At 52.4% G+C, this 25,065-nt stretch overlaps 1 protein-coding gene across 1 annotated transcript in view; it reads right to left on the bottom strand.

Annotated features, from left to right (window-relative positions):
- EXOC2 (exocyst complex component 2) overlaps positions 1-25,065 on the bottom strand; it is a 244,203-nt gene that overhangs the window by 128,932 nt on the left and 90,206 nt on the right. The window contains exons 6-8 of the mRNA XM_032977440.2: positions 22,295-22,411; positions 17,678-17,802; positions 9,123-9,203 (exon numbers count right to left, since the gene is read on the bottom strand). Of these exons, the coding sequence (XP_032833331.2) occupies positions 9,123-9,203; positions 17,678-17,802; positions 22,295-22,411 (323 nt within the window). The remainder of the gene's footprint in view (positions 1-9,122; positions 9,204-17,677; positions 17,803-22,294; positions 22,412-25,065) is intronic.

Below are 25,065 nucleotides of genomic sequence, written 5' to 3'. Positions count from 1 at the left end.
CACATCACTCACATCACTCACATCATCACTCACATCATCACTCACATCACTCACATCACTCACATCACTCACACCACACACATCACTCACATCACTCACATCACTCACATCACTCACATCACTCACATCACACACATCACACACAACACTCACATCACTCACAACACACATCACTCACATCACTCACATCACACACAACACTCACATCATCACTCACATCACTCACATCACTCACATCACTCACATCATCACTCACATCACTCACACCACACACATCACTCACATCACTCACATCACTCACATCATCACTCACATCACTCACATCACTCACAACACACATCACACACATCACACATCACTCACACCACACACATCACTCACATCACTCACATCATCACTCACATCACTCACATCACACACATCACTCACATCACTCACATCATCACTCACATCATCACTCACATCATCACTCACATCATCACTCACATCACTCACATCACTCACATCACTCACACCACACACATCACTCACATCACTCACATCACTCACATCACTCACATCACACACATCACACACAACACTCACATCACTCACAACACACATCACTCACATCACTCACATCACACACAACACTCACATCATCACTCACATCACTCACATCACTCACATCACTCACATCATCACTCACATCACTCACACCACACACATCACTCACATCACTCACATCACTCACATCACTCACATCATCACTCACATCACTCACATCACTCACAACACACATCACACACATCACACATCACTCACACCACACACATCACTCACATCACTCACATCATCACTCACATCACTCACATCACACACATCACTCACATCACTCACATCATCACTCACATCACTCACATCACTCACATCACTCACTCACATCACACACATCACTCACATCACTCACATCACTCACATCACACACATCACTCACATCACTCACATCACACACATCACACACATCACTCGCATCACTCGCATCACTCACATCACACACATCACTCACATCACTCACATCACTCACTCACATCACTCACATCACTCACACCACACACATCACTCACATCACTCGCATCACTCACACCACACACATCACTCACATCACTCACAACACACATCACACACATCACTCACTCACATCACTCACATCACTCACATCACTCACATCACACACATCACACACATCACACACACACATCACTCGCATCACACGCATCACTCACACCACACGCATCACTCACATCACTCACATCACTCGCATCACTCGCATCACTCACATCACTCACATCACACACATCACTCACAACACACATCACACACATCACTCACAACACACCACTCACATCACTCACATCACTCACATCACACACACCACTCACATCACTCACATCACTCACATCACTCACATCACTCACCACATCACTCACATCACTCACCACATCACTCACATCACTCACATCACTCACATCACTCGCATCACTCACATCACTCACATCACTCACATCATCACTCACATCACTCACATCACTCGCATCACTCACATCACACACATCACTCGCATCACTCGCATCACTCGCATCACTCACATCACTCACATCACTCGCATCACTCGCATCACTCACATCACACACATCATCACTCGCATCACTCACATCACTCACATCACTCACCACATCACTCACATCACTCACATCACTCACATCACTCACCACATCACTCACATCACTCACATCATCACTCGCATCACTCGCATCACTCACATCACTCACATCACTCACATCACTCACATCACTCACTCATATCACTCACATCACTCACCACATCACTCACACCACTCACATCACTCGCATCACTCGCATCACTCACATCACTCGCATCACTCGCATCACTCACATCACTCACACCACTCACATCACTCGCATCACTCACATCACTCGCATCACTCGCATCACTCACATCACTCACATCACTCACATCACTCACATCACTCACCACACCACACACATCACTCACCACATCACTCACATCACTCACATCACTCACCACATCACTCACATCACTCACATCACTCACATCACTCACATCACTCACCACACCACACACATCACTCACCACATCACTCACATCACTCACATCACTCACCACATCACTCACATCACTCGCATCACTCGCATATTTTTAGCTGGCGCTTTAGGGGAAAGGGGAAGAGGGTGCGGGAAGGAAGAAAATCCACGAGAAAAACATCAACGAGGAAGAAAAACCACGAGCGGCGCACCGATGCCGTGCCGGTGCCGCACCGATGCCGTGCCGGTGCCGCGCCGATGCCGTGCCGGTGCCGCGCCGACGCCGCGCCGGTGCCGCGCCGACGGCTTGTGCCGAACCCGCATCGGCAGCCGGAAGGATTTGTTATCGCAGTCTCATTTTTTTGTTTGTTATCGGCGATGAAAAAAATTAAAACATCGTTTCATTGGTTATTCGCGCGCACACGTGCATGTATGTGTGCATGCGCGCGTACGCACATGCACAAGTACACATGCGTGCGTGCGTGTGTGCGTGTGTGTGTGTGCGTGTGTGTGTGTGTGTGCGTGTGTGTGTGTGCGTGTGTGTGTGTGCGTGTGTGTGTGTGCGTGTGTGTGTGTGTGCGTGTGTGTGTGTGCGTGTGTGTGTGTGTGTGTGCGTGTGTGTGTGTGCGTGCGTGTGTGTGTGCGTGTGTGTGTGTGCGTGTGTGCGCGTGTGCGTGCGCGTGCGCGTGTCGCGTGTACAGATGCCTGAACTTCTTTGGCACAATCGTACGAAGCAAACCGCGCGAATCCGAGGTGCCGCGCGGGGGGGGGAAGGACAACAAACTAAACACGTCAACAACAACGATCGTTTCTAAAGAAATGGGTCTCTGTGTGAGTCTATGAACATTTGTGTGAGTCTATGGGTCTCTGTGTGAGTCTATGGGTCTCTGTGTGAGTCTATGGGTGTCTGTGTGAGTCTATGAACATTTGTGTGAGTCTATGGGTGTCTGTGTGAGTCTATGGGTCTCTGTGTGAGTCTATGGGTCTCTGTGTGAGTCTTTGTGTCTCTGTGTGAGTCTATGGGTGTCTGTGTGAGTCTATGAACATTTGTGTGAGTCTATGGGTGTCTGTGTGAGTCTATGGGTCTCTGTGTGAGTCTATGGGTCTCTGTGTGAGTCTTTGTGTCTCTGTGTGAGTCTATGGGTGTCTGTGTGAGTCTATGAACATTTGTGTGAGTCTATGGGTGTCTGTGTGAGTCTATGGGTCTCTGTGTGAGTCTATGGGTCTCTGTGTGAGTCTTTGTGTCTCTGTGTGAGTCTATGGGTGTCTGTGTGAGTCTATGGATATCTGTGTGAGTCTACATTTGTGTGAGTCTATGGGTGTCTGTGTAATTCTATGGGTCTCTGTGTGAGTCAATGGGTCTTTGTGTGAGTCTATGTGTCTCTGTGTGAGTCTATGTGTCTCTGTGCGAGTCTATGTGTCTCTGTGCGAGTCTATGTGTCTCTGTGCGAGTCTATGTGTCTCTGTGCGAGTCTATGGGTCTCTGTGCGAGTCTATGTGTCTCTGTGCGAGTCTATGGGTCTCTGTGCGAGTCTAAGTATCTCTATGCAAGTCTATGTGTCTCTGTGCGAGTCTATGTGTCTCTGTGCGAGTCTATGTGTCTCTGTGCGAGTCTATAGGTCTCTGTGTGAGTCTACAGTGAGGGAAAAAAGTATTTGATCCCCTGCTGATTTTGTACGTTTTCCCACTGACGAAGAAATGATCAGTCTATAAATGAGGGAAATAAGTATTTGACCCCCTCTCAATCAGAAAGATTTCTGGCTCCCAGGTGTCTTTTATACAGGTAACGAGCTGAGATTAGGAGCACACTCTTAAAGGGAGTGCTCCTAATCTCAGCTTGTTACCTGTATAAAAGACACCTGTCCACAGAAGCAATCAATCAATCAGATTCCAAACTCTCCACCATGGCCAAGACCAAAAAGCTCTCCAAGGATGTCAGGGACAAGATTGTAGATCTACACAAGGCTGGAATGGGCTACAAGACCATTGTCAGCTTGGTGAGAAGGTGACAACAGTTGGTGCGATCATTCGCAAATGGAAGAAACACAAAAAGAACTGTCAATCTCCCTCGGCCTGGGGCCCCATGCAAGATCTCACCTTGTGCAGTTGCAATAATCATGAGAACGGTGAGGAATCAGCCCAGAACTACACGGGAGGATCTTGTCAATGATCTCAAGGCAGCTGGGACCATAGTCATCAAGAAAACAATTGGTAACACATTACGCCGTGAAGGACTGAAATCCTGCAGCGTCCGCAAGGTCTCCCTGCTCAAGAAAGCACATATACATACCCGCCTGAAGTTTGCCAATGAACATCTGAATGATTCAGAGGACAACTAGGTGCAAGTGTTGTGGTCAGATGAGACAAAAATGGAGCTCTTTGGCATCAACTTAACTTGCCGTGTTTGGAGGAGGAGGAATGCTGCCTATGACCCCAAGAACACCATCCCCACCGTCAAATATGGAGGTGGAAACATTATTCTTTGGGGGTGTTTTTCTGCTAAGGGGACAGGACAACTTCACCGCATCAAAGGGACGATGGACGGGGCCATGTACCGTCATATATTGGGTGAGAACCTCCTTCCCTCAGCCAGGGCATTGAAAATGGGTCGTGGATGGGTATTCCAGCATGACAATGACCCAAAACACACGGCCAAGGCAACAAAGGAGTGGCTCAAGAAGAAGCACATTAAGGTCCTGGAGTGTCCTAGCCAGTCTCCAGACCTTAATCCCATAGAAAATCTGTGGAGGGAGCTGAAGGTTCGAGTTGCCAAACGTCAGCCTCGAAAACTTAATGACTTGGAGAAGATCTGCAAAGAGGAGTGGGACAAAATCCCTCCTGAGATATGTGCAAACCTGGTGGCCAACTACAAGAAACGTCTGACCTCTGTGATTGCCAACAAGGGTTTTGCCACCAAGTACTAAGTCATGTTTTGCAGAGGGGTCAAATACTTATTTCCCTCATTAAAATGCAAATCAATTTATAACATTTTTGACATGCGTTTTTTCTGGATTTTGTTGTTGTTATTCTGTCTCTCACTGTTCAAATAAACCTACCATTAAAATTATAGACTGATAATTTCTTTGTCAGTGGGCAAACGTACAAAATCAGCAGGGGATCAATACTTTTTTCCCTCACTGTATGTGTCTCTGTGAAAGTCTATGTGTCTCTGTATGAGTCTGTGTCTCTGTGTGAGTCTATGTGTCTCTGTGTGGGTCTATGTGTCTCTGTGTGAGGCTATGCGTCTCTGTGTGAGTCTATGGGTCTCTGTGTGAGTCTATGGGTCTCTGTGTGGGTCTATGTGTTTCTGTGTGAGGCTATGCGTCTCTGTGTGAGTCTATGTGTCTCTGTGTGAGTCTATGGGTCTCTGTATGAGTCTGTGTCTCTGTATGAGTCTATGTGTCTCTGTGTGAGGCTATGCGTCTCTGTGTGAGTCTATGTGTCTCTGTGTGAGTCTATGTGTCTCTGTGTGAGTCTATGTGTCTTTGTGTGAGTCTATGTGTCTCTGTGTGAGTCTATGTGTCTCTGTGTGAGTCTATGCATCTCTGTGTGAGTCCATGTGTCTCTGTGTGAGTCCATGTGTCTCTGTGTGAGTCTGTGTCAGTCCATGTGTCTCTGTGTGAATGCTGATCTTCTTTTGCACCACCTAATGTACCCCAGCAGCGCTAATCGGAGGTGTGCGACGGGAAGGACAAGACAAAAAGCAGTTCTAAAGAAACGAGTTTTCAAACTCGATGATTTTAAAAGCGCCACCCTCATATCCAAATCCATCCGCACGGGGACCGAGTGTCATCGTGCGCCCACTGAGAACCTCACCCCCGAGCCTCGAGACGCGCAGCGTTCACGAGCTTCCTGCCGCGTTCACCGCCGCTGCGTGCCGATTGAGTCGCCGGCGTTCTTTCACCCGGCATCGGGATGTTGTTTGGCCAATACCGGCTGACGTTGTACGAGCGATCGAGCGTGTGTGTGTGCGTGTGTGTGTGCGTGTGTGTGTGCGCGTGTGTGCGCGTGTGTGCGCGTGTGTGTGTGTGTGTGCGTGTGTGTGTGTGTGTGCGTGTGTGTGTGCGTGTGTGTGTGCGTGCGTGTGTGTGTGCGTGTGTATGTGCGCGTGTGTGTGCGCGTGCGTGTGTGTGTGCGCGTGTGTGTGTGCGCGTGTGTGTGTGCGTGTGTGTGCGCGTGTGTGTGTGTGTGCGTGTGCGTGTGTGTGTGTGCGTGTGTGTGTGTGCGTGTGTGTGTGTGTGCGTGTGCGTGTGTGTGCGTGTGCGTGTGTGTGCGTGTGTGTGCGTGTGTGTGTGTGCGCGTGTGTGTGTGTGTGCGTGTGTGTGTGTGTGTGTGCGTGTGTGTGTGTGTGCGTGTGTGTGTGTGTGCGTGTGCGTGTGTGTGCGTGTGTGTGTGTGTGTGCGCGTATGTGTGTGCGTGTGTGTGTGTGTGCGTGTGTGTGTGCGTGTGTGTGTGCGTGTGTGTGTGTGTGTGCGCGTGTGTGTGTGCGTGTGTGTGTGCGTGTGTGTGTGTGTGTGCGTGTGTGTGTGCGTGTGTGTGTGTGTGCGTGTGTGTGTCGCCATCACAGGTGACGGCGCATCAGCCGGCCATCTCAGTCAGTCGACCCGTGGCACCTGCTTGGTCTTCCCCGTGACCTCTTGCCAGCGGGCGTTCGACACTTCACGTGGTGGCCCCTCAAGGTGCACATAGCCTGGCACAAGCGTCGTGGTGACGTCACCGCCACTTAGTGGCGATTGAAGGTTGCTGTTGTTGTTGTTGTTGTGCTACGTGGGGAGCGGTGGCCGTAGCGGTAGCGCTGCGCTACGAACCCGGCGACCCGAGTTCGATTCCCGCTCACGGCCAACACCAGTGACGCTCATAATCTCAGCCGGTCCTGGGTCCGCTCCCCTAGGTCGGCTCGACCTCAAATGAGTACCCGGTGTGCGGTGCGTAGTAAACATCGCCACCGGGGAGACAAAGGCGGCCGGGCGTGGTGCTGGCCTAGCACCCCCTCGTGTGCCACGGTGCCGGCCTACATAGGTGCCACTCGCTAACAGCACTTGCCCCAACAGTCTGCTAGAGGCTACACGGTGGGGGATCTTTGCCTTCATGTCTAGCTATGGGGGAGGAAAAACCCATGCACAACAAGGGGGAGAGAATACACAGACACTCGCTCTCTCTCTCTCTCTCTCACCCACACTCGCATAAATTATCATCCCACACCCTCGCGCAACAATTCAACGACTCGAGTTTCAAACGGACGAGTACCCGGTGCGGTGTGCCGGAGTAAACATCGCCACCGGGGAGACAAAGGCGGCCGGGCGGGCGTGGTGGTGCTGGCCACCCACCCCCCTTTGTGTGCCACGGTGCCGGCCTTCATAGGCGCTGCTGCTGCTACTCGCTACTAACAGCAGCACTTGCCCAAATTAGTTTGTTAGAGGCGACACGGTGGGGGATCTTTATGCAATGCCCACCGTGTGTGTGTGTGTACAATCACAATGCCCACCGTGTGTGTGTGTGTGTGTACCATCACAATGCCCACCGTGTGTGTGTGTGTGTGTACAATCACAATGCCCACCGTGTGCGTGTGTGTGTACAATCACAATGCCCACCGTGTGTGTGTGTGTACCATCACAATGCCCACCGTGTGTGTGTGTACAATCACGATGCCCACCGTGTGTGTGTGTGTGTACAATCACAATGCCCACCGTATGTGTGTGTGTACCATCGTGACCCCACCGTGTGTGTGTGTGTGTGTACAATCACAATGCCCACCGTGTGTGTGTGTGTACCATCACAATGCCCACCGTGTGTGTGTGTGTGTAAAATCACAATGCCCACCGTGTGTGTGTGTGTACCATCACGATGCCCACTGTGTGTGTGTGTGTACCATCACAATGCCCACCGTGTGTGTGTGTACCATCATAATGCCCACTGTGTGTGTGTGTGTACAATCACAATGCCCACCGTGTGTGTGTGTGTGTGTACCATCGCAATGCCCACCGTGTGTGTGTGTGTACCATCACAATGCCCACTGTATGTGTGTGTGTGTACAATCACAATGCCCACCGTGTGTGTGTGTACAATCACAATGCCCACCGTGTGTGTGTGTGTACCATCACAATGCCCACCGTGTGTGTGTACAATCACAATGCCCACCGTGTGTGTGTGTGTGTACAATCACAATGCCCACCGTGTGTGTGTGTACCATCACAATGCCCACCGTGTGTGTGTGTGTGTACAATCACAATGCCCACCGTGTGTGTGTGTACCATCACAATGCCCACTGTATGTGTGTGTGTGTACAATCACAATGCCCACTGTATGTGTGTGTGTGTACAATCACAATGCCCACCGTGTGTGTGTGTGTGTACAATCACAATGCCCACCGTGTGTGTGTGTGTGTGTACCATCACAATGCCCACCGTGTGTGTGTGTGTGTACAATCACAATGCCCACCGTGGTGTGTGTGTACCATCACAATGCCCACTGTATGTGTGTGTGTGTACAATCACAATGCCCACTGTATGTGTGTGTGTGTACAATCACAATGCCCACCGTGTGTGTGTGTGTGTACAATCACAATGCCCACCGTGTGTGTGTGTGTGTGTACCATCACAATGCCCACCGTGTGTGTGTGTGTGTACAATCACAATGCCCACCGTGTGTGTGTGCGCACCATCACAATGCCCACCATGTGTGTGTGTGTGTACCATCACAATTCCCACCATGTGTGTGTGTGTGTACCATCACAATGCCCACCGTGTGTGTGTGTACAATCACAATGCCCACCCTGTGTGTGTGTGTGTGTACAATCACAATGCCCACCGTGTGTGTGTGTGTACAATCACGATGCCCACCGTGTGTGTGTGTGTGTACAATCACAATGCCCACCGTGTGTGTGTGTGTACAAACGGGGTGGGTGGGGAGGCAACTGGGTGACGCTTGCTCCAGGCTAAGTGCACTGAGTCTGGAGCAAGCTGCCGCTGCTGCTGCTGCTGCTACTGTTGTTGTTGTTGTTGTGGGGGGGGGACTCACTCTGCAGGATGTACTCCAGCTCCTCCGTCATGCAGCCCTCCACCGTCTTGGTGCCTTCCTCTTCCAGTCGCTGGTGGATCGCTGCAAGAGATAAAGACGAGATAAAGACACGGTCATTAAGAACCCCCTGGGAGAGAGACACCCAGACCCAGGGCTCGAACCCAGGTCCTCAGTGTCTCTGGCTCAGAGTCTAGGACGCGATCATTAAGAACCCCCTGGGAGAGAGACACCCAGACCCAGGGCCCGAACCCAGGTTCTCAGTGTCTCTGGCTCAGTCTGGGACACGGTCATTAAGAATCCCCTGGGAGAGAGACACCCAGACCCAGGGCCCGAACCCAGGTCCTCAGTGTCTCTGGCTCAGAGTCTAGGACGCGATCATTAAGAATCCCCTGGGAGAGAGACACCCAGACCCAGGGCCCGAACCCAGGTCCTCAGTGTCTCTGGCTCAGAGTCTAGGACACGATCATTAAGAACCCCCTGGGAGAGAGACACCCAGACCCAGGGCCCAAACCCAGGTTCACAGTGTCTCTGGCTCAGAGTCTAGGACACGATCATTAAGAACCCCCTGGGAGAGAGACACCCAGACCCAGGGCCCAAACCCAGGTTCACAGTGTCTCTGGCTCAGAGTCTAGGACGCGATCATTAAGAACCCCCTGGGAGAGAGACACCCAGACCCAGGGCCCGAACCCAAGATGTGGATGCGAGCAAGTCTCCGACCCGGCCATTATAATCCTCCAGGGAGGATGTCATTAGCATTAAAATTGCTCCATTTTCCCGTCATTAATAATAATAATCAGAGGGCGACCGCTTTCCAAAAGGGGCTTGTGGGCGGCCCCTCTGGACTCACCCCGCACGTACCGGGGAATCCGTGTCTTGTCTTTGTGTTCGTCTGTGTGTGAGCGTGTGAACACGCGAAAGTGAGAGCGAGCGAGTGAGGGGGAGCAAGTGAGAGTGAGCGAGTGAGCGAGCTTGTGTGACCGAGCGAGCGGGTATCAGTGAGCGAGGGTGAGCGAGTGAGCGAGAGTGAGCGAGTGTAAGTGAGCGAGTGAGTGAGTAAGTGAGAGAGTGAGTGTGAGTGAGTGAGCGAGTGTGAGTGATCGTGTGAATGTGATCGTGAGTTAGCGAGTGAGTGAGCGAGTGTGAGTGAGCAAGTGTGAGTGAGCGAGCGTAACGAGTGTAAGTGAGTGAGTGAGCGTGTGAATGTGAGAGTGAGCGTGAATGAGCCAGTGAGCGAGTGAGAGGGCGAGTGCGAGTGAGCGAGTGTCAGAGTGAGCAAGTGTGAGCGAGTGAAAGTGAGCAAATGTGAGTGTGAGCGAATGTGAGTGTGAGCGAGTGAGCGAGTGTGAGAGTAAGCGAGTGAGTGAGCGTGAGAGTTGAGCGAGTGCGAGTAAGCCAATGTGAGAGTGAGCAAGTGAGTGGGTGAGCGAGTGTGAGCGAGCGAGTGTGAGAGTGAGCGAGTTTGAGTGTGAACGTGAGCGAGCGTATGAGCGAGTGTGAGAGTGAGCGAGTGTGAGAGCGAGTGAGCGAGTGTGAGAGTGAGCGAGCGAGTGTGAGCGAGAGTGAGTGAGCGAGCGTGAGCGAGTGAGCGAGCGTGAGCGAGTGTGAGAGCGAGTGTGAGAATGAGCGAGTGAGTGTGAGAGTGAGGGAGCGAGTGTGAGAGTGAGCGAGCGAGTGTGCGAGTGTGAGAGTGAGCGAGTGTGAGAGAGAGTGAGCGAGTGTGAGAGCGAGCGAGTGTGAGAGTGAGCGAGCGAGTGTGAGAGTGACCGAGCGAGTGTGAGAGCGAGCGAGTGTGAGAGTGAGCGAGCGAGTGTGAGAGTGAGCGAGCGAGTGTGAGAGTGAGCGAGCGAGTGTGAGAGTGAGCGAGCGAGTGTGAGAGTGACCGAGCGAGTGTGAGAGTGAGCGAGCGAGTGTGAGAGTGAGCGTGCGAGTGTGAGCGAGCGAGTGTGCGAGTGCGCGAGTGAGTGTGAGAGTGAACGAGTGTGAGAGTGAGCGAGTGAGCGAGCGAGCGAGCGAGTGTGAGAGCGAGCGAGTGTGAGAGTGAGCAAGTGAGCGAGCGAGTATGAGCGAGGAGTTTGTATTCTCTCCCCCTGCTCTGCGTGGTTTTTCTCTGACTTCTCCGGTTTCCTCCCAAAGTAAAAACCAAAACCCCACACAATGTCACCGGTAAAGAGTCAAAACCCCACACAATGTCACCTTAAAGAGTCAAAACCTCACACAATGTCACCGGTAAAGAGTCAAAACCCCACAAAATGTAACCGGTAAAGAGTCAAAACCCCACACAATGTCACCGGTAAAGTCAAAACCCCACACAATGTCACCGGTAAAGAGTCAAAACCCCACACAATGTCACCAGTAAAGAGTCAAAACCCCACACAATGTAACTGGTAAAGAGTCAAAACCCCACACAATGTCACCGGTAAAGAGTCAAAACCCCACACAATGTAACCGGTAAAGAGTTAAAACCCCACACAATGTAACCGGTAAAGAGTCAAAACCCCACACAATGTCACCGGTAAAGAGTCAAAACCCCACACAATGTAACTGGTAAAGAGTCAAAACCCCACACAATGTCACCGGTAAAGAGTCAAAACCCCACACAATGTAACCGGTAAAGAGTCAAAACCCCACACAATGTAACCGGTAAAGAGTCAAAACTCCACACAATGTCACCGGTAAAGAGTCAAAACCCCACACAATGTCACCGGTAAAGAGTCAAAACCCCACAAAATGTCACCGGTAAAGAGTCAAAACCCCACACAATGTAACCGGTAAAGAGTCAAAACCCCACACAATGTAACCGGTAAAGAGTCAAAACCCCACACAATGTCACCGGTAAAGAGTCAAAACCCCACACAATGTAACCGGTAAAGAGTCAAAACCCCACACAATGTCACCGGTAAAGAGTCAAAACTCCACACAATGTCACCGGTAAAGAGTCAAAACCCCACACAATGTCACCGGTAAAGAGTCAAAACCCCACAAAATGTCACCGGTAAAGAGTCAAAACCCCACACAATGTAACCGGTAAAGAGTCAAAACCCCACACAATGTAACCGGTAAAGAGTCAAAACCCCACACAATGTCACCGGTAAAGAGTCAAAACCCCACACAATGTAACCGGTAAAGAGTCAAAACCCCACAAAATGTAACCGGTAAAGAGTCAAAACCCCAAACAATGTAACCGGTAAAGAGTCAAAACCCCACACAATGTCACCGGTAAAGAGTCAAAACCCCACACAATGTAACCGGTAAAGAGTCAAAACCCCACAAAATGTAACCGGTAAAGAGTCAAAACCCCACACAATGTCACCGGTAAAGAGTCAAAACCCCACACAATGTCACCGGTAAAGAGTCAAAACCCCACACAATGTAACCGGTAAAGAGTCAAAACCCCACACAATGTAACCGGTAAAGAGTTAAAACCCCACACAATGTAACTGGTAAAGAGTCAAAACCCCACACAATGTAACCGGTAAAGAGTTAAAACCCCACACAATGTAACCGGTAAAGAGTCAAAACCCCACACAATGTAACCAGTAAAGAGTCAAAACCCCACACAATGTCACCGGTAAAGAGTCAAAACCCCACACAATGTAACCGCTAAAGAGTCAAAACCCCACACAATGTCACCGGTAAAGAGTCAAAACCCCACACAATGTAACCAGTAAAGAGTCAAAACCCCACACAATGTAACCGCTAAAGAGTCAAAACCCCACACAATGTCACCGGTAAAGAGTCAAAACCCCACACAATGTAACCAGTAAAGAGTCAAAACCCCACACAATGTCACCGGTAAAGAGTCAAAACCCAACACAATGTAACCAGTAAAGAGTCAAAACCCCACACAATGTCACCGGTAAAGAGTCAAAACCCCACACAATGTAACCAGTAAAGAGTCAAAACCCCACACAATGTAACCGCTAAAGAGTCAAAACCCCACACAATGTAACCAGTAAAGAGTCAAAACCCCACACAATGTCACCGGTAAAGAGTCAAAACCCCACACAATGTCACCGGTAAAGAGTCAAAACCCCACACAATGTAACCGGTAAAGAGTCAAAACCCCACACAATGTAACCGGTAAAGAGTTAAAACCCCACACAATGTAACTGGTAAAGAGTCAAAACCCCACACAATGTAACCGGTAAAGAGTCAAAACCCCACACAATGTCACCGGTAAAGAGTCAAAACCCCACACAATGTAACCAGTAAAGAGTCAAAACCCCACACAATGTCACCGGTAAAGAGTCAAAACCCCACACAATGTAACCAGTAAAGAGTCAAAACCCCACACAATGTAACCGGTAAAGAGTCAAAACCCCACACAATGTCACCGGTAAAGAGTCAAAACCCCACACAATGTAACCGGTAAAGAGTCAAAACCCCACACAATGTAACCGGTAAAGGGTCAAAACCCCACAAAATGTCACCGGTAAAGAGTTAAAACCCCACACAATGTCACCGGTAAAGAGTCAAAACCCCACACAATGTCACCGGTAAAGAGTCAAAACCCCACACAATGTAACCAGTAAAGAGTCAAAACCCCACACAATGTAACCGGTAAAGAGTCAAAACCCCACACAATGTCACCGGTAAAGAGTCAAAACCCCACACAATGTAACCGGTAAAGAGTCAAAACCCCACACAATGTAACCGGTAAAGGGTCAAAACCCCACAAAATGTCACCGGTAAAGAGTTAAAACCCCACACAATGTCACCGGTAAAGAGTCAAAACCCCACACAATGTCACCGGTAAAGAGTCAAAACCCCACACAATGTAACCAGTAAAGAGTCAAAACCCCACACAATGTCACCGGTAAAGAGTCAAAACCCCACACAATGTAACCAGTAAAGAGTCAAAACCCCACACAATGTCACCGGTAAAGAGTTAAAACCCCACACAATGTAACCAGTAAAGAGTCAAAACCCCACACAATGTAACCGCTAAAGAGTCAAAACCCCACACAATGTCACCGGTAAAGAGTCAAAACCCCACACAATGTAACCAGTAAAGAGTCAAAACCCCACACAATGTAACCGGTAAAGAGTCAAAACCCCACACAATGTCACCGGTAAAGAGTCAAAACCCCACACAATGTAACCGGTAAAGAGTCAAAACCCCACACAATGTAACCGGTAAAGGGTCAAAACCCCACAAAATGTCACCGGTAAAGAGTTAAAACCCCACACAATGTCACCGGTAAAGAGTCAAAACCCCACACAATGTAACCGGTAAAGAGTCAAAACCCCACACAATGTAACCAGTAAAGAGTCAAAACCCCACACAATGTCACCGGTAAAGAGTCAAAACCCCACACAATGTAACCAGTAAAGAGTCAAAACCCCACACAATGTCACCGGTAAAGAGTTAAAACCCCACACAATGTCACCGGTAAAGAGTCAAAACCCCACACAATGTAACCGGTAAAGAGTCAAAACCCCACACAATGTCACCGGTAAAGAGCCAAAACCCCACACAATGTAACCGCTAAAGAGTCAAAACCCCACACAATGTCACCGGTAAAGAGTCAAAACCCCACACAATGTAACCAGTAAAGAGTCAAAACCCCACACAATGTAACCGGTAAAGAGTCAAAACCCCACACAATGTCACCGGTAAAGAGTCAAAACCCCACACAATGTAACCGGTAAAGAGTCAAAACCCCACACAATGTAACCAGTAAAGAGTCAAAACCCCACACAATGTAACCGGTAAAGAGTCAAAACCCCACACAATGTCACCGGTAAAGAGTCAAAACCCCACACAATGTAACCGGTAAAGAGTCAAAACCCCACACAATGTCACCAGTAAAGAGTCAAAACCCCACACAATGTCACCGGTAAAGAGTAAAAACCCCACACAATGTAACTGGTAAAGAGTCAAAACCCCACACAATGTCACCGGTAAAGAGTCAAAACCCCACACAATGTAACCGGTAAAGAGTTAAAACCTCACACAATGTCACCGGTAAAGAGTTAAAACCCCACACAATGTCACCGGTAAAGAGTCAAAACCCCACACAATGTAACCGGTAAAGAGTCAAAACCCCACACAATGTCACCGGTAAAGAGTCAAAACCCCACACAATGTAACCGGTAAAGAGTCAAAACCCCACACAATGTAACCGGTAAAGAGTCAAAACCCCACACAATGTAACCGGTAAAGAGTCAAAACCCCACACAATGTCACCGGTAAAGAGTCAAAACCCCACACAATGTAACCGGTAAAGAGTCAAAACCCAACACACAATGTCACCGGTAAAGAGTCAAAACCCCACACAATGTCACCGGTAAAGAGTCAAAACCCCACACAATGTCACCGGTAAAGAGTCAAAACCCCACACAATGTCACCGGTAAAGAGTCAAAACCCCACACAATGTCACCGGTAGAGAGTCAAAACCCCACACAATGTCACCGGTAAAGAGTCAAAACCCCACACAATGTAACCGGTAAAGAGTCAAAACCCCACACAATGTAACCGGTAAAGAGTCAAAACCCCACACAATGTCACCGGTAGAGAGTCAAAACCCCACACAATGTAACCGGTAAAGAGTCAAAACCCCACACAATGTCACCGGTAAAGAGTCAAAACCCCACACAATGTAACCGGTAAAGAGTCAAAACCCAACACACAATGTCACCGGTAAAGAGTCAAAACCCCACACAATGTCACCGGTAAAGAGTCAAAACCCCACACAATGTCACCGGTAAAGAGTCAAAACCCCACACAATGTCACCGGTAAAGAGTCAAAACCCCACACAATGTCACCGGTAAAGAGTCAAAACCCCACACAATGTCACCGGTAAAGAGTTAAAACCCCACACAATATCACCTGGTAAAGAGTCAAAACGACATGGAAATGTATTCAATCTGTGGGTTGAGTGCTGTTAGTAGCGAGCGGCAGCAGCGCCTATGAAGGCCGGCACCGTGGCACACGAGGGGGTGGGTGGCCAGCACCACGCCCGGCCGCCTTTGTCTTCCCCCGGTGGCGATGTTTACTACGCACCGCACCGGGCACCCGTTTTGAGGCTGAGTCGATCTAGGCGAGGAGGCCCAGGGGCGCCGGTTCCGATAATCGCCATGACCGCTGTTGTCGGTGGCCGTGAGCGCGAATCGAACTCGGCGGTCCGATGCCGTGCGCGTAGCGCTGCTCAGCGTGCTAACCGCTGCGCCACCGCTCGATTGGGAACGGCAGCATCGCTCCCCCTCGACAGCCACAAAGCTGCCAGGACCCCTCGTGGAGGACGAGGCGGCGAGGACTTCGAGGCTGAATTAGCGCACCTCCGATCGCCGCGGTTGGCTACGTACAGTGTGGTAGGAACGAATTTCTACGTAGATACATACAACACACAGAGACGCGCAGACTCACACAGAGACCCAGATACTCACGTAGAGACCCATAAACTCGCACAAAGAGCCACAGACTCACACAGAGACCCATAGACCCACAGAGAACCAGACTCACACACAGATCCATAGACTCACACAGAGACACATAGACTCACACACAGATCCATAGACTCACACAGAGACCCATAGACTCACACAGAGACCCATAGACTCACACAGAGATCCATAGACTCACACAGAGACCCATAGACTCACACAGAGACCCATAGACTCACACAGAGACCCATAGGCTCACACACAGACCCATAGACTCGCAGAGACACAGACTCACACAGAGACCCATAAACTCACGCAGAGACCCATAGACTCAAACAGAGACCCATAGACTCCAACACAGACCCATAGACTCACACAGAGACCCATAGACTAACACAGAGATCCATAGACTAACACAGAGACACATAGACTCACACAGAGACCCATAAACTCACACAGAGACCCATAGACTCACACAGAGACACAGAGACTCACACAGAGACACATAGACTCACACAGAGACCCGTAGACTCACACAGAGACCCGTAGACTCACACAGAGACCCGTAGACTCACACAGAGACACATAGACTCACACAGAGACACATAGACTCACACAGAGACCCTGCTTGTTGTTGTTGTGGTTGGCTACATTTGGTGGTGTGAAACAACACACACACGCAGATACACCCAGATACAAGATTCATAAACTCAGGCCGGTCATCAGGCGCTCGCTGGCTGGCGCTGGCTGTGCGGCAGGCTGGCGCTGGCTGTGTGGTTGACTCTGGCTGGCTGGTTGACTGGCTGGCGCTGGCTGTGTGGCTGTGTGGGTGACTGGTGCTGGCTGTGTGGCTGGTTGACTGGCTAGTGCTGGCTGTGTGGCAGGCTCTGGCTGGCTCTGGCTGGCTCTGGCTGGCTCTAGCTGGCTGTATGACTGGCTGGCTCTGGCTGGCTTTGGCTGGCTCTGGCTGGCTCTGGCTGGCTCTGGCTGGCTCTGGCTGGCTGTGTGACTGGCTGGCTCTGGCTGGCTCTGGCTGGCTGTGTGACTGGCTGGCTCTGGCTGTCTCTGGCTGGCTCTGGCTGGCTGTGTGACTGGCTGTCTCTGGCTGTCTCTGGCTGTCTCTGGCTGGCTCTGGCTGGCGCGTCACGGGCACAGCGACCGGCTCACCTGACAGGGCATCCTGGGCCTCGAAGAATGTGCTGAGGCCTCCCTTGACGCAGGAGAGGCCTCCCTCGTCCTTCTTGGAGGCCTGCTTGCGGAGGTTCTGCACGCCCACCCGGAGGTTCTCAAAGCTGGAAAGACGGAGAAGACAACAATGAAGATCCGCCACCGTGTGGCCTCTGACAAGACTGTCGGGGCAAGCGCTGCTAGTAACGAGCAGCACTGCCCATGAAGGCTGCCGCCGTCGCACGCGATGCAGGTGGGTGTCCGGCACCACGCCCGGCCGCCTTTGTCTCTCCCCAAAGGAGATGATCACTAACGCGCCGCAATGGGTAACTCATTCGAGGCTGAGTCGACCTAGGGGAGCCCCAGGACCAGTTCAGATAATCGCTATCACTGGTTTTCGATTTAAAGCTTTCGTGACTGCAAGGATTCATCTGCTTTGGTTCTTTCGGTGAAGTCACCACGTAGAATGAGAATAAAATAATAAATTGATAAAATAAAATAACAATAAAATTCTCACGACGTCTCGGCCACAACACAAGCGGCCTTCATCAGGTGAAGGGGCGAGACTGTCTGGTAGGACAGCGCTGGAGCGAAAAAGCCACGTTCAGATCACGGCCTTTAAGCTGTGTGAGAGGAACAAAGCGTGCTAAAGTTGAGGGCGCTTTGTTCCTCTCACACAGCTTAAAGGCCATGATCTAAGCGTGGCTCTTTCACTCCAGCGCTGTCCTACCAGACAGTCTCGTCCCTTCACCTGATGAAGGCCGCTTGTGTTGTGGCCGAAACGTCGTGAGAATATTATTGTGTTATTTTATTTTATCAATTTATTATTTTATTCTCATTCTACGTGACTTTACCAAAAGAACCAAAGAAGATGAATCATTGCAGTCACGAAAGCTTTAAATCGAGTGACTTATCATCATTACGTGAAAATGTTCAGCAGCCAAATAACTCTAAACGCGCCACATTGATTTTAAACGTGCAGGGAAAAACCGGAGGACCTGGAGACAAATCCACGTGACCACGGGGAGAGAGACGCAGACTCCAAATATACAGCAGCAGCAGGCGTCGTCAGGGTCGGGATGGAACCCACGACCTCCTGTAGACCAGGCGAGGTAGTTAACATCTCCTAGCCACCGTGATGATGATGAGAGACACGCAAACTCCAAATATACAGCAGGCGTCGTCAGGGTCGTGATCGAACCCACGACCTCCTGTAGACCGGCCGAGGTAGTTAACATCTCCTAGCCACCGTGATGATGATGAGAGAGAGACACAAACTCCAAATACACAGCAGGTGTCAGGGTCAGGATTGAAACCACGACCTCCTGTACACCAGGCGAGGTAGTTAAAATCTCCTAGCCATCGTGATGATGACGAGAGAGAGACACGCAGACTCCAAATACACAGTAGCAGGTGTTAGGATCTGGATCGAACCCACGACCTCCTGCACACCAGGCGAGGTAGCTAACATCTCATACCCACCGTGGGTAAGTCTCTCGGTGACCATCGGGGTACCGTTTTTTTTTGCGTGCGATCACACGTGTCGCCTCGCACAGAGGAACCCCCCCGCCCGCCCGGCCCCCCCCCCCACCACCACGGGTTTCTTGTTGACGCTTGCCAACGATCTCATCGACGGCGTGCAACAGATGCACGGATGCCGGCCTTGCACGCGAGGAGTGAAGTCCGACCGCAGGTACAGCGCGTGCGTGTGTGGTGTCCACGCGGTGACAATCACACCGCCGTCGCCGCTCGCAGCCGTCAGCGGTCCGAGGTTCATTTCCCGTGAAGCCGACTCGGTGAACGGCAGAGACGGCTGCGGCCCTCCGTTACGGGCCTTGCCTCGCCGCCAAATGTCACACCAGGGAACGACGGCAGAAGGAGGCGAAGACACGACAACAGCGTCGGTAGCCCCGCGCCGAGCGGCTCTATACCCGCGGGACGCCTGTCTTGCCGGCGACGTTTGTAACGCGCGCGGGTCGCGTGTTGCCAATTCCGGGGCGATCGGAGCCGCTGCTTAAGAGGGGGGGGGCTGAGATAATAGCCCCCCCCCCCCACCCCGCACCCTCACCCCCAACACCCGCTCAGCCAATCAGCGACGTCCCCAATTGGTGAGCCACCGGATGACCTCGGCTGCGCTTTTGTGTTCAGCGTTTTCTCTTTTTGGCCAGTTTGGGGGGGCGGCGGGAAGTGGCGGGCAGGGGGTTGTGGGTAAAAAAAAAAAAAAACTCTCCCGCTCTCAATTCTGCAGACTACTCGGCGGTTTATTTACTTATTTGGGGCTTTCTGGACTCAATAATTCAACGCACAAGCCAACTCGACGGACCAGTTACTTCGGGGCTGGCGGTCGGTCCCCGTGGCGACGGATCAGAAACGTGAAACCGATGGACTTGCCGGCCGCACGGCAGTGGTGAGTGTAGGGGTGAGTGTGGTGGTGAGTGTGGTGGTGAGTGTGGGGGTGAGTGTGGTGGTGAGTGTGGGGGTGAGTGTGGGGGTGAGTGTGGGGGTGAGTGTGGGGGTGAGTGTGGTGGTGAGTGTGTGGGGGTGAGTGTGGTGGTGAGTGTGGGGGTGAGTGTGGGGGTGAGTGTGGGGGTGAGTGTGGGGGTGAGTGTGGGGGTGAGTGTGGGGGTGAGTGTGGGGGTGAGTGTGGTGGTGAGTGTGGGGGTGAGTGTGTGGGGGTGAGTGTGGTGGTGAGTGTGGGGGTGAGTGTGGGGGTGAGTGTAGGTGTGAGTGTGGGGGTGAGTGTGGTGGTGAGTGTGGTGGTGAGTGTGGTGGTGAGTGTGTGGGGGTGAGTGTCTCAGGGTGAGTGTGGTGATGAGTGTGGTGGTGAGTGTAGGGGTGAGTGTGGGGGTGAGTGTGGTGGTGAGTGTGGGGGTGAGTGTGGTGGTGAGTGTGGGGGTGAGTGTGGTGGTGAGTGTGGTGGTGAGTGTGGTGGTGAGTGTGGGGGTGAGTGTGGGGGTAAGTGTGGTGGTGAGTGTGGGGGTGAGTGTGGTGGTGAGTGTGGTGGTGAGTGTGGTGGTGAGTGTGGGGGTGAGTGTGGTGGTGAGTGTGGTGGTGAGTGTGGTGGTGAGTGTGGTGGTGAGTGTGGTGGTGAGTGTGGGGGTGAGTGTGGGGGTGAGTGTGGGGGTGAGTGTGTGGGGGTGAGTGTGGTGGTGAGTGTGGGGGTGAGTGTGGGGGTGAGTGTGGTGGTGAGTGTGGTGGTGAGTGTGGTGGTGAGTGTGGGGGTGAGTGTGGGGGTGAGTGTGGGGGTGAGTGTGGGGGTGAGTGTGGTGGTGAGTGTGGGGGTGAGTGTGGGGGTGAGTGTGGGGGTGAGTGTGGGGGTGAGTGTGGGGGTAAGTGTGGTGGTGAGTGTGGGGGTGAGTGTGGTGGTGAGTGTGGTGGTGAGTGTGGTGGTGAGTGTGGGGGTGAGTGTGGGAGTGAGTGTGGGGGTGAGTGTGTGGGGGTGAGTGTGTGGGGGTGAGTGTGGGGGTGAGTGTGGGGGTGAGTGTGTGGGGGTGAGTGTGGTGGTGAGTGTGGGGGTGAGTGTGTGGGGGTGAGTGTGGTGGTGAGTGTGGGGGTGAGTGTGGGGGTGAGTGTGGTGGTGAGTGTGGTGGTGAGTGTGGGGGTGAGTGTGTGGGGGTGAGTGTGGGGGTGAGTGTGGTGGTGAGTGTAGGGGTGAGTGTGGTGGTGAGTGTGGGGGTGAGTGTGGGGGTGAGTGTAGTGGTGAGTGTGGGGGTGAGTGTGGTGGTGAGTGTGGGGGTGAGTGTGGGGGTGAGTGTGGGGGTGAGTGTGGTGGTGAGTGTGTGGGTGAGTGTGGTGGTGAGTGTGGGGGTGAGTGTGGGGGTGAGTGTAGTGGTGAGTGTGGGGGTGAGTGTGGGGGTGAGTGTGTGGGGGTGAGTGTGGGGGTGAGTGTGGTGGTGAGTGTGGTGGTGAGTGTGGTGGTGAGTGTGGGGGTGAGTGTAGTGGTGAGTGTGGGGGTGAGTGTGGGGGTGAGTGTGGGGGTGAGTGTGGGGGTGAGTGTGGTGGTGAGTGTGGGGGTGAGTGTGGGGGTGAGTGTGGGGGTGAGTGTGTGGGGGTGAGTGTGGGGGTGAGTGTGGTGGTGAGTGTGTGGGTGAGTGTGGTGGTGAGTGTGGGGGTGAGTGTGGGGGTGAGTGTGGTGGTGAGTGTGGGGGTGAGTGTGGTGGTGAGTGTAGGGGTGAGTGTGGGGGTGAGTGTGGGGGTGAGTGTAGGGGTGAGTGTGGTGGTGAGTGTGGTGGTGAGTGTAGAGGTGAGTGTAGGGGTGAGTGTGGTGGTTGAGTGTAGGGGTGAGTTTGGTGGTGAGTGTTGTGGTAAGTGTGGTGGTGAGTGTAGTGGTGAGTGTGGTGGTGAGTGTAGGAGTGAGTGTGGTGGTGAGTGTGGTGGTGAGTGTTGTGGTGAGTGTGGGGGTGAGTGTAGTGGTGAGTGTGGTGGTGAGTGTAGGAGTGAGTGTAGTGGTGAGTGTGGTGGTGAGTGTGGTGGTGAGTGTAGAGGTGAGTGTGGGGGTGAGTGTGATGGTTGAGTGTAGGAGTGAGTGTGGTGGTGAGTGTGGTGGTGAGCGTAGTGGTGAGTGTAGTGGTGAGTGTGGTGGCCAGTGTGGTGGTGAGTGTGGTGGTGAGTCCTCACCTGGTGGTGGAGTGGTTCTCTATGAGGTACCAGGTGGGACTGAAAGTCTCGCTCGTGAAGTCTCCACTCTTGCCAGGGAACATCTCAGTCAGACACTCCTGGGGAAACGTCTTCTCTCTGACACATCACCACCATCGACATCACGCGCAACATGACCATCAGCATCACCATCACCACCATCGACATCACACGCAACATGACCATCAACAACATCACCACCATCGACATCACACGCAACATGACCATCAACAACATCACCACCATCGACATCACACGCCACATGACCATCAACATCATCACCATCACCACCATCGACATCACACGCAACATGACCATCAGCATCACCATCACCACCATCGACATCACGTGCAACATGACCATCAACAACATCACCACCATCGACATCACACGCCACATGACCATCAACAACATCACCACCATCGACATCACACGCCACATGACCATCAACATCATCACCATCACCACCATCGACATCACACGCAACATGACCATCAACATCACCATCACCACCATCGACATCACGTGCAACATGACCATCAACATCATCACCATCACCACCATCGACATCACGCGCAACATGCCCATCAGCATCACCATCACCATCTGCTACAGCAGAGGTGATGGTGTCCCTGACTCTTTGATCACAATCATTAAGGAACTTCATGATGGTGAGCGGGCCCGGGTAAAACTACGTGGCCGGGAGTCAGAGCCATTCCCTGTTCACTTTGGGGTGCGACAGGGATGTCCTCTGGCTCCAACAGTATTTAACATCCATTTGGACCACGTAGTTCGTGATGCCAGACACTCCACCCTCACAGCACCTGCCTGGGTATTTTGTACCATCGGACACTCCACCCCCTCAGCTCCCCATCGGTGATGGGGCAGTTGTGGAGAGAGTGGAGAGTTTCCCATACCTGGGCAGTGTGCTCATGACCGGCTCCGGTTTAACAGCAGAGGTCTCACTCCGAATCAGTCTAGCGGCAATATATTTTCATCGGTTGCGTAACGCTGTGTGAAAGCTACCTGTTCTGTCGCTCCATTCGAAGCTTCAGGTCTTCTCGGCCACAGTCATTCCCTCCCTTCTCTATGCTTGCGAAACATGGACCCCCTAATGGAACATCTTCGCCGGTTAGAAACATTTAGGCTAGCCTGCCTACGATCCATCCTGGCTTTAACCAGGCTGGATTGTGTGACAAGCTCACAAATCCTTGAAAGATCTGGACAAAATCCCATGAGTGAGCTCGTCCGGCAGGCAAGGCTGCGTTGGCTGGGTCATGTAGCCCGCATGCCCAGCCACCGCATGCCGAAACAGCTTTTGTTCGGCCGGATAGAGGGGGCTAAACAGGCGCAGCACGGGCTAGAGAAGAGATGGAGTGATGTGGTACAGGAGGACGTGGAGCGGTGTCAAGATCGGCTTCTGTGGAGGAGGCTCGTGAAGGACGCTACTGGGCAGCTGGAGGCAGTCGCCCTCCAACAACAACGGAGGGCAGAGGAGCGACGCTCACAACAACGAGCGGAGCGCCGGGTGGCTAAAGCACAGCAGGTTGGCACAGTAGGGGGCACAGGTGGTGCATCAGCCAGTCATCTCAGTCAGTCGACCTGTGGCACCTGGGTCTGCCCCGTGACCTCCTGGCAGTGGGCGTTCAACACGTCACGTGGCCTCAACGTGCACAAAGCCTGGCACAAGCGTCGTGGTGACGTCACCGCCACTTAGTGGCGAAGAGCGGTTGTTGTTGTAATTGGTGTAGGCAGTGGTGGTGGTGGTCGTGGTGGTGGTCATGGTCGTGGTGGAGAGGTTGGCGCTGATTCATCAACTCGCCACTCATTCACTCGTAAGCTAATTCACTCACTCGCTAAATTCATTCACTTGCTTGTTCACCCACTGGCTCATTCATTACCTCGCCTACCCACTCGCTCACCCACTCATCCACTCGCCCACCCACTCGCTCGCCCAATCGCCCGCCCACTCACCCACCCACCCACTAGCCCACTCGCTCGCCCTAGCGCCCACCCACTCACCCGCCCACTCACTCTTCCACCCACTCTCCCACCCACCCACTAGCCCACTCACTAGCCCAAGCGTCCACCCACTCGCCCGTCCACTCGTCCACCTACTTGCCCACCCGCTCGTCCCCTCACTAGTCCGCCTATTAACCCGCCCACTCGCCCACCAACCCACTAGCTCACCCGCTCGCCCGCCCAACCCACTCGCCCGCCCGCCCACTCGCCCGCCCGCTCGCCCGTCCGCCCGCTCGCTCACCCACCCACCCACTCGCTCGCCCACCCACCCACTTGCTCGCCCACCCACCCACCCACTCACTCGCTCAGTCACTGAGCCGCTCAATCATCCGGCTGCTCGCTTCAGCAATAAAGCCAAGCAGAACACAACCACCGAGACCCAGACGGCAGGGGAGTGAGCTAGTGAGTGAGTGAGCAAGCGATCGAGTAAGAGTGAGCGAGTGATCGAGTGAGTCAGCGAGGGAGCCAGGGAGTGAGCGAGCGACTGAGTGAGCGAGTCGGTGAGTGAGTGAATCAGCGAGTGACCGAGTGTGCGACTGAGTGAGCGAGTGAGTTAGCAAGTGAGTGATTGACAGAATGAGTGAGTCAGCGAGTGAGTGAGCCAGCGACTGAGCGAGCAAGTAAGCGACAGAATGAGTGAGTGAGCGAGTGAGTAAGTGAGTAAGCGAGCGAGTGATTAAGTGACAGAGTGAGTGAGCGAATCAGCGAGTGAGTGATCGAGTGAGCGATCA

Source organism: Petromyzon marinus, chromosome 63, assembly GCF_048934315.1.
Source record: "Petromyzon marinus isolate PM22_M1 ecotype Great Lakes invasive population chromosome 63, UKy_Petmar_22M1.pri1.0, whole genome shotgun sequence".
NCBI classification, from domain to species: Eukaryota; Metazoa; Chordata; class Hyperoartia; order Petromyzontiformes; family Petromyzontidae; genus Petromyzon; species Petromyzon marinus.
Note: the sequence above shows the minus strand (reverse complement) of the source record. Positions and strands in the feature narration are given on the sequence as shown.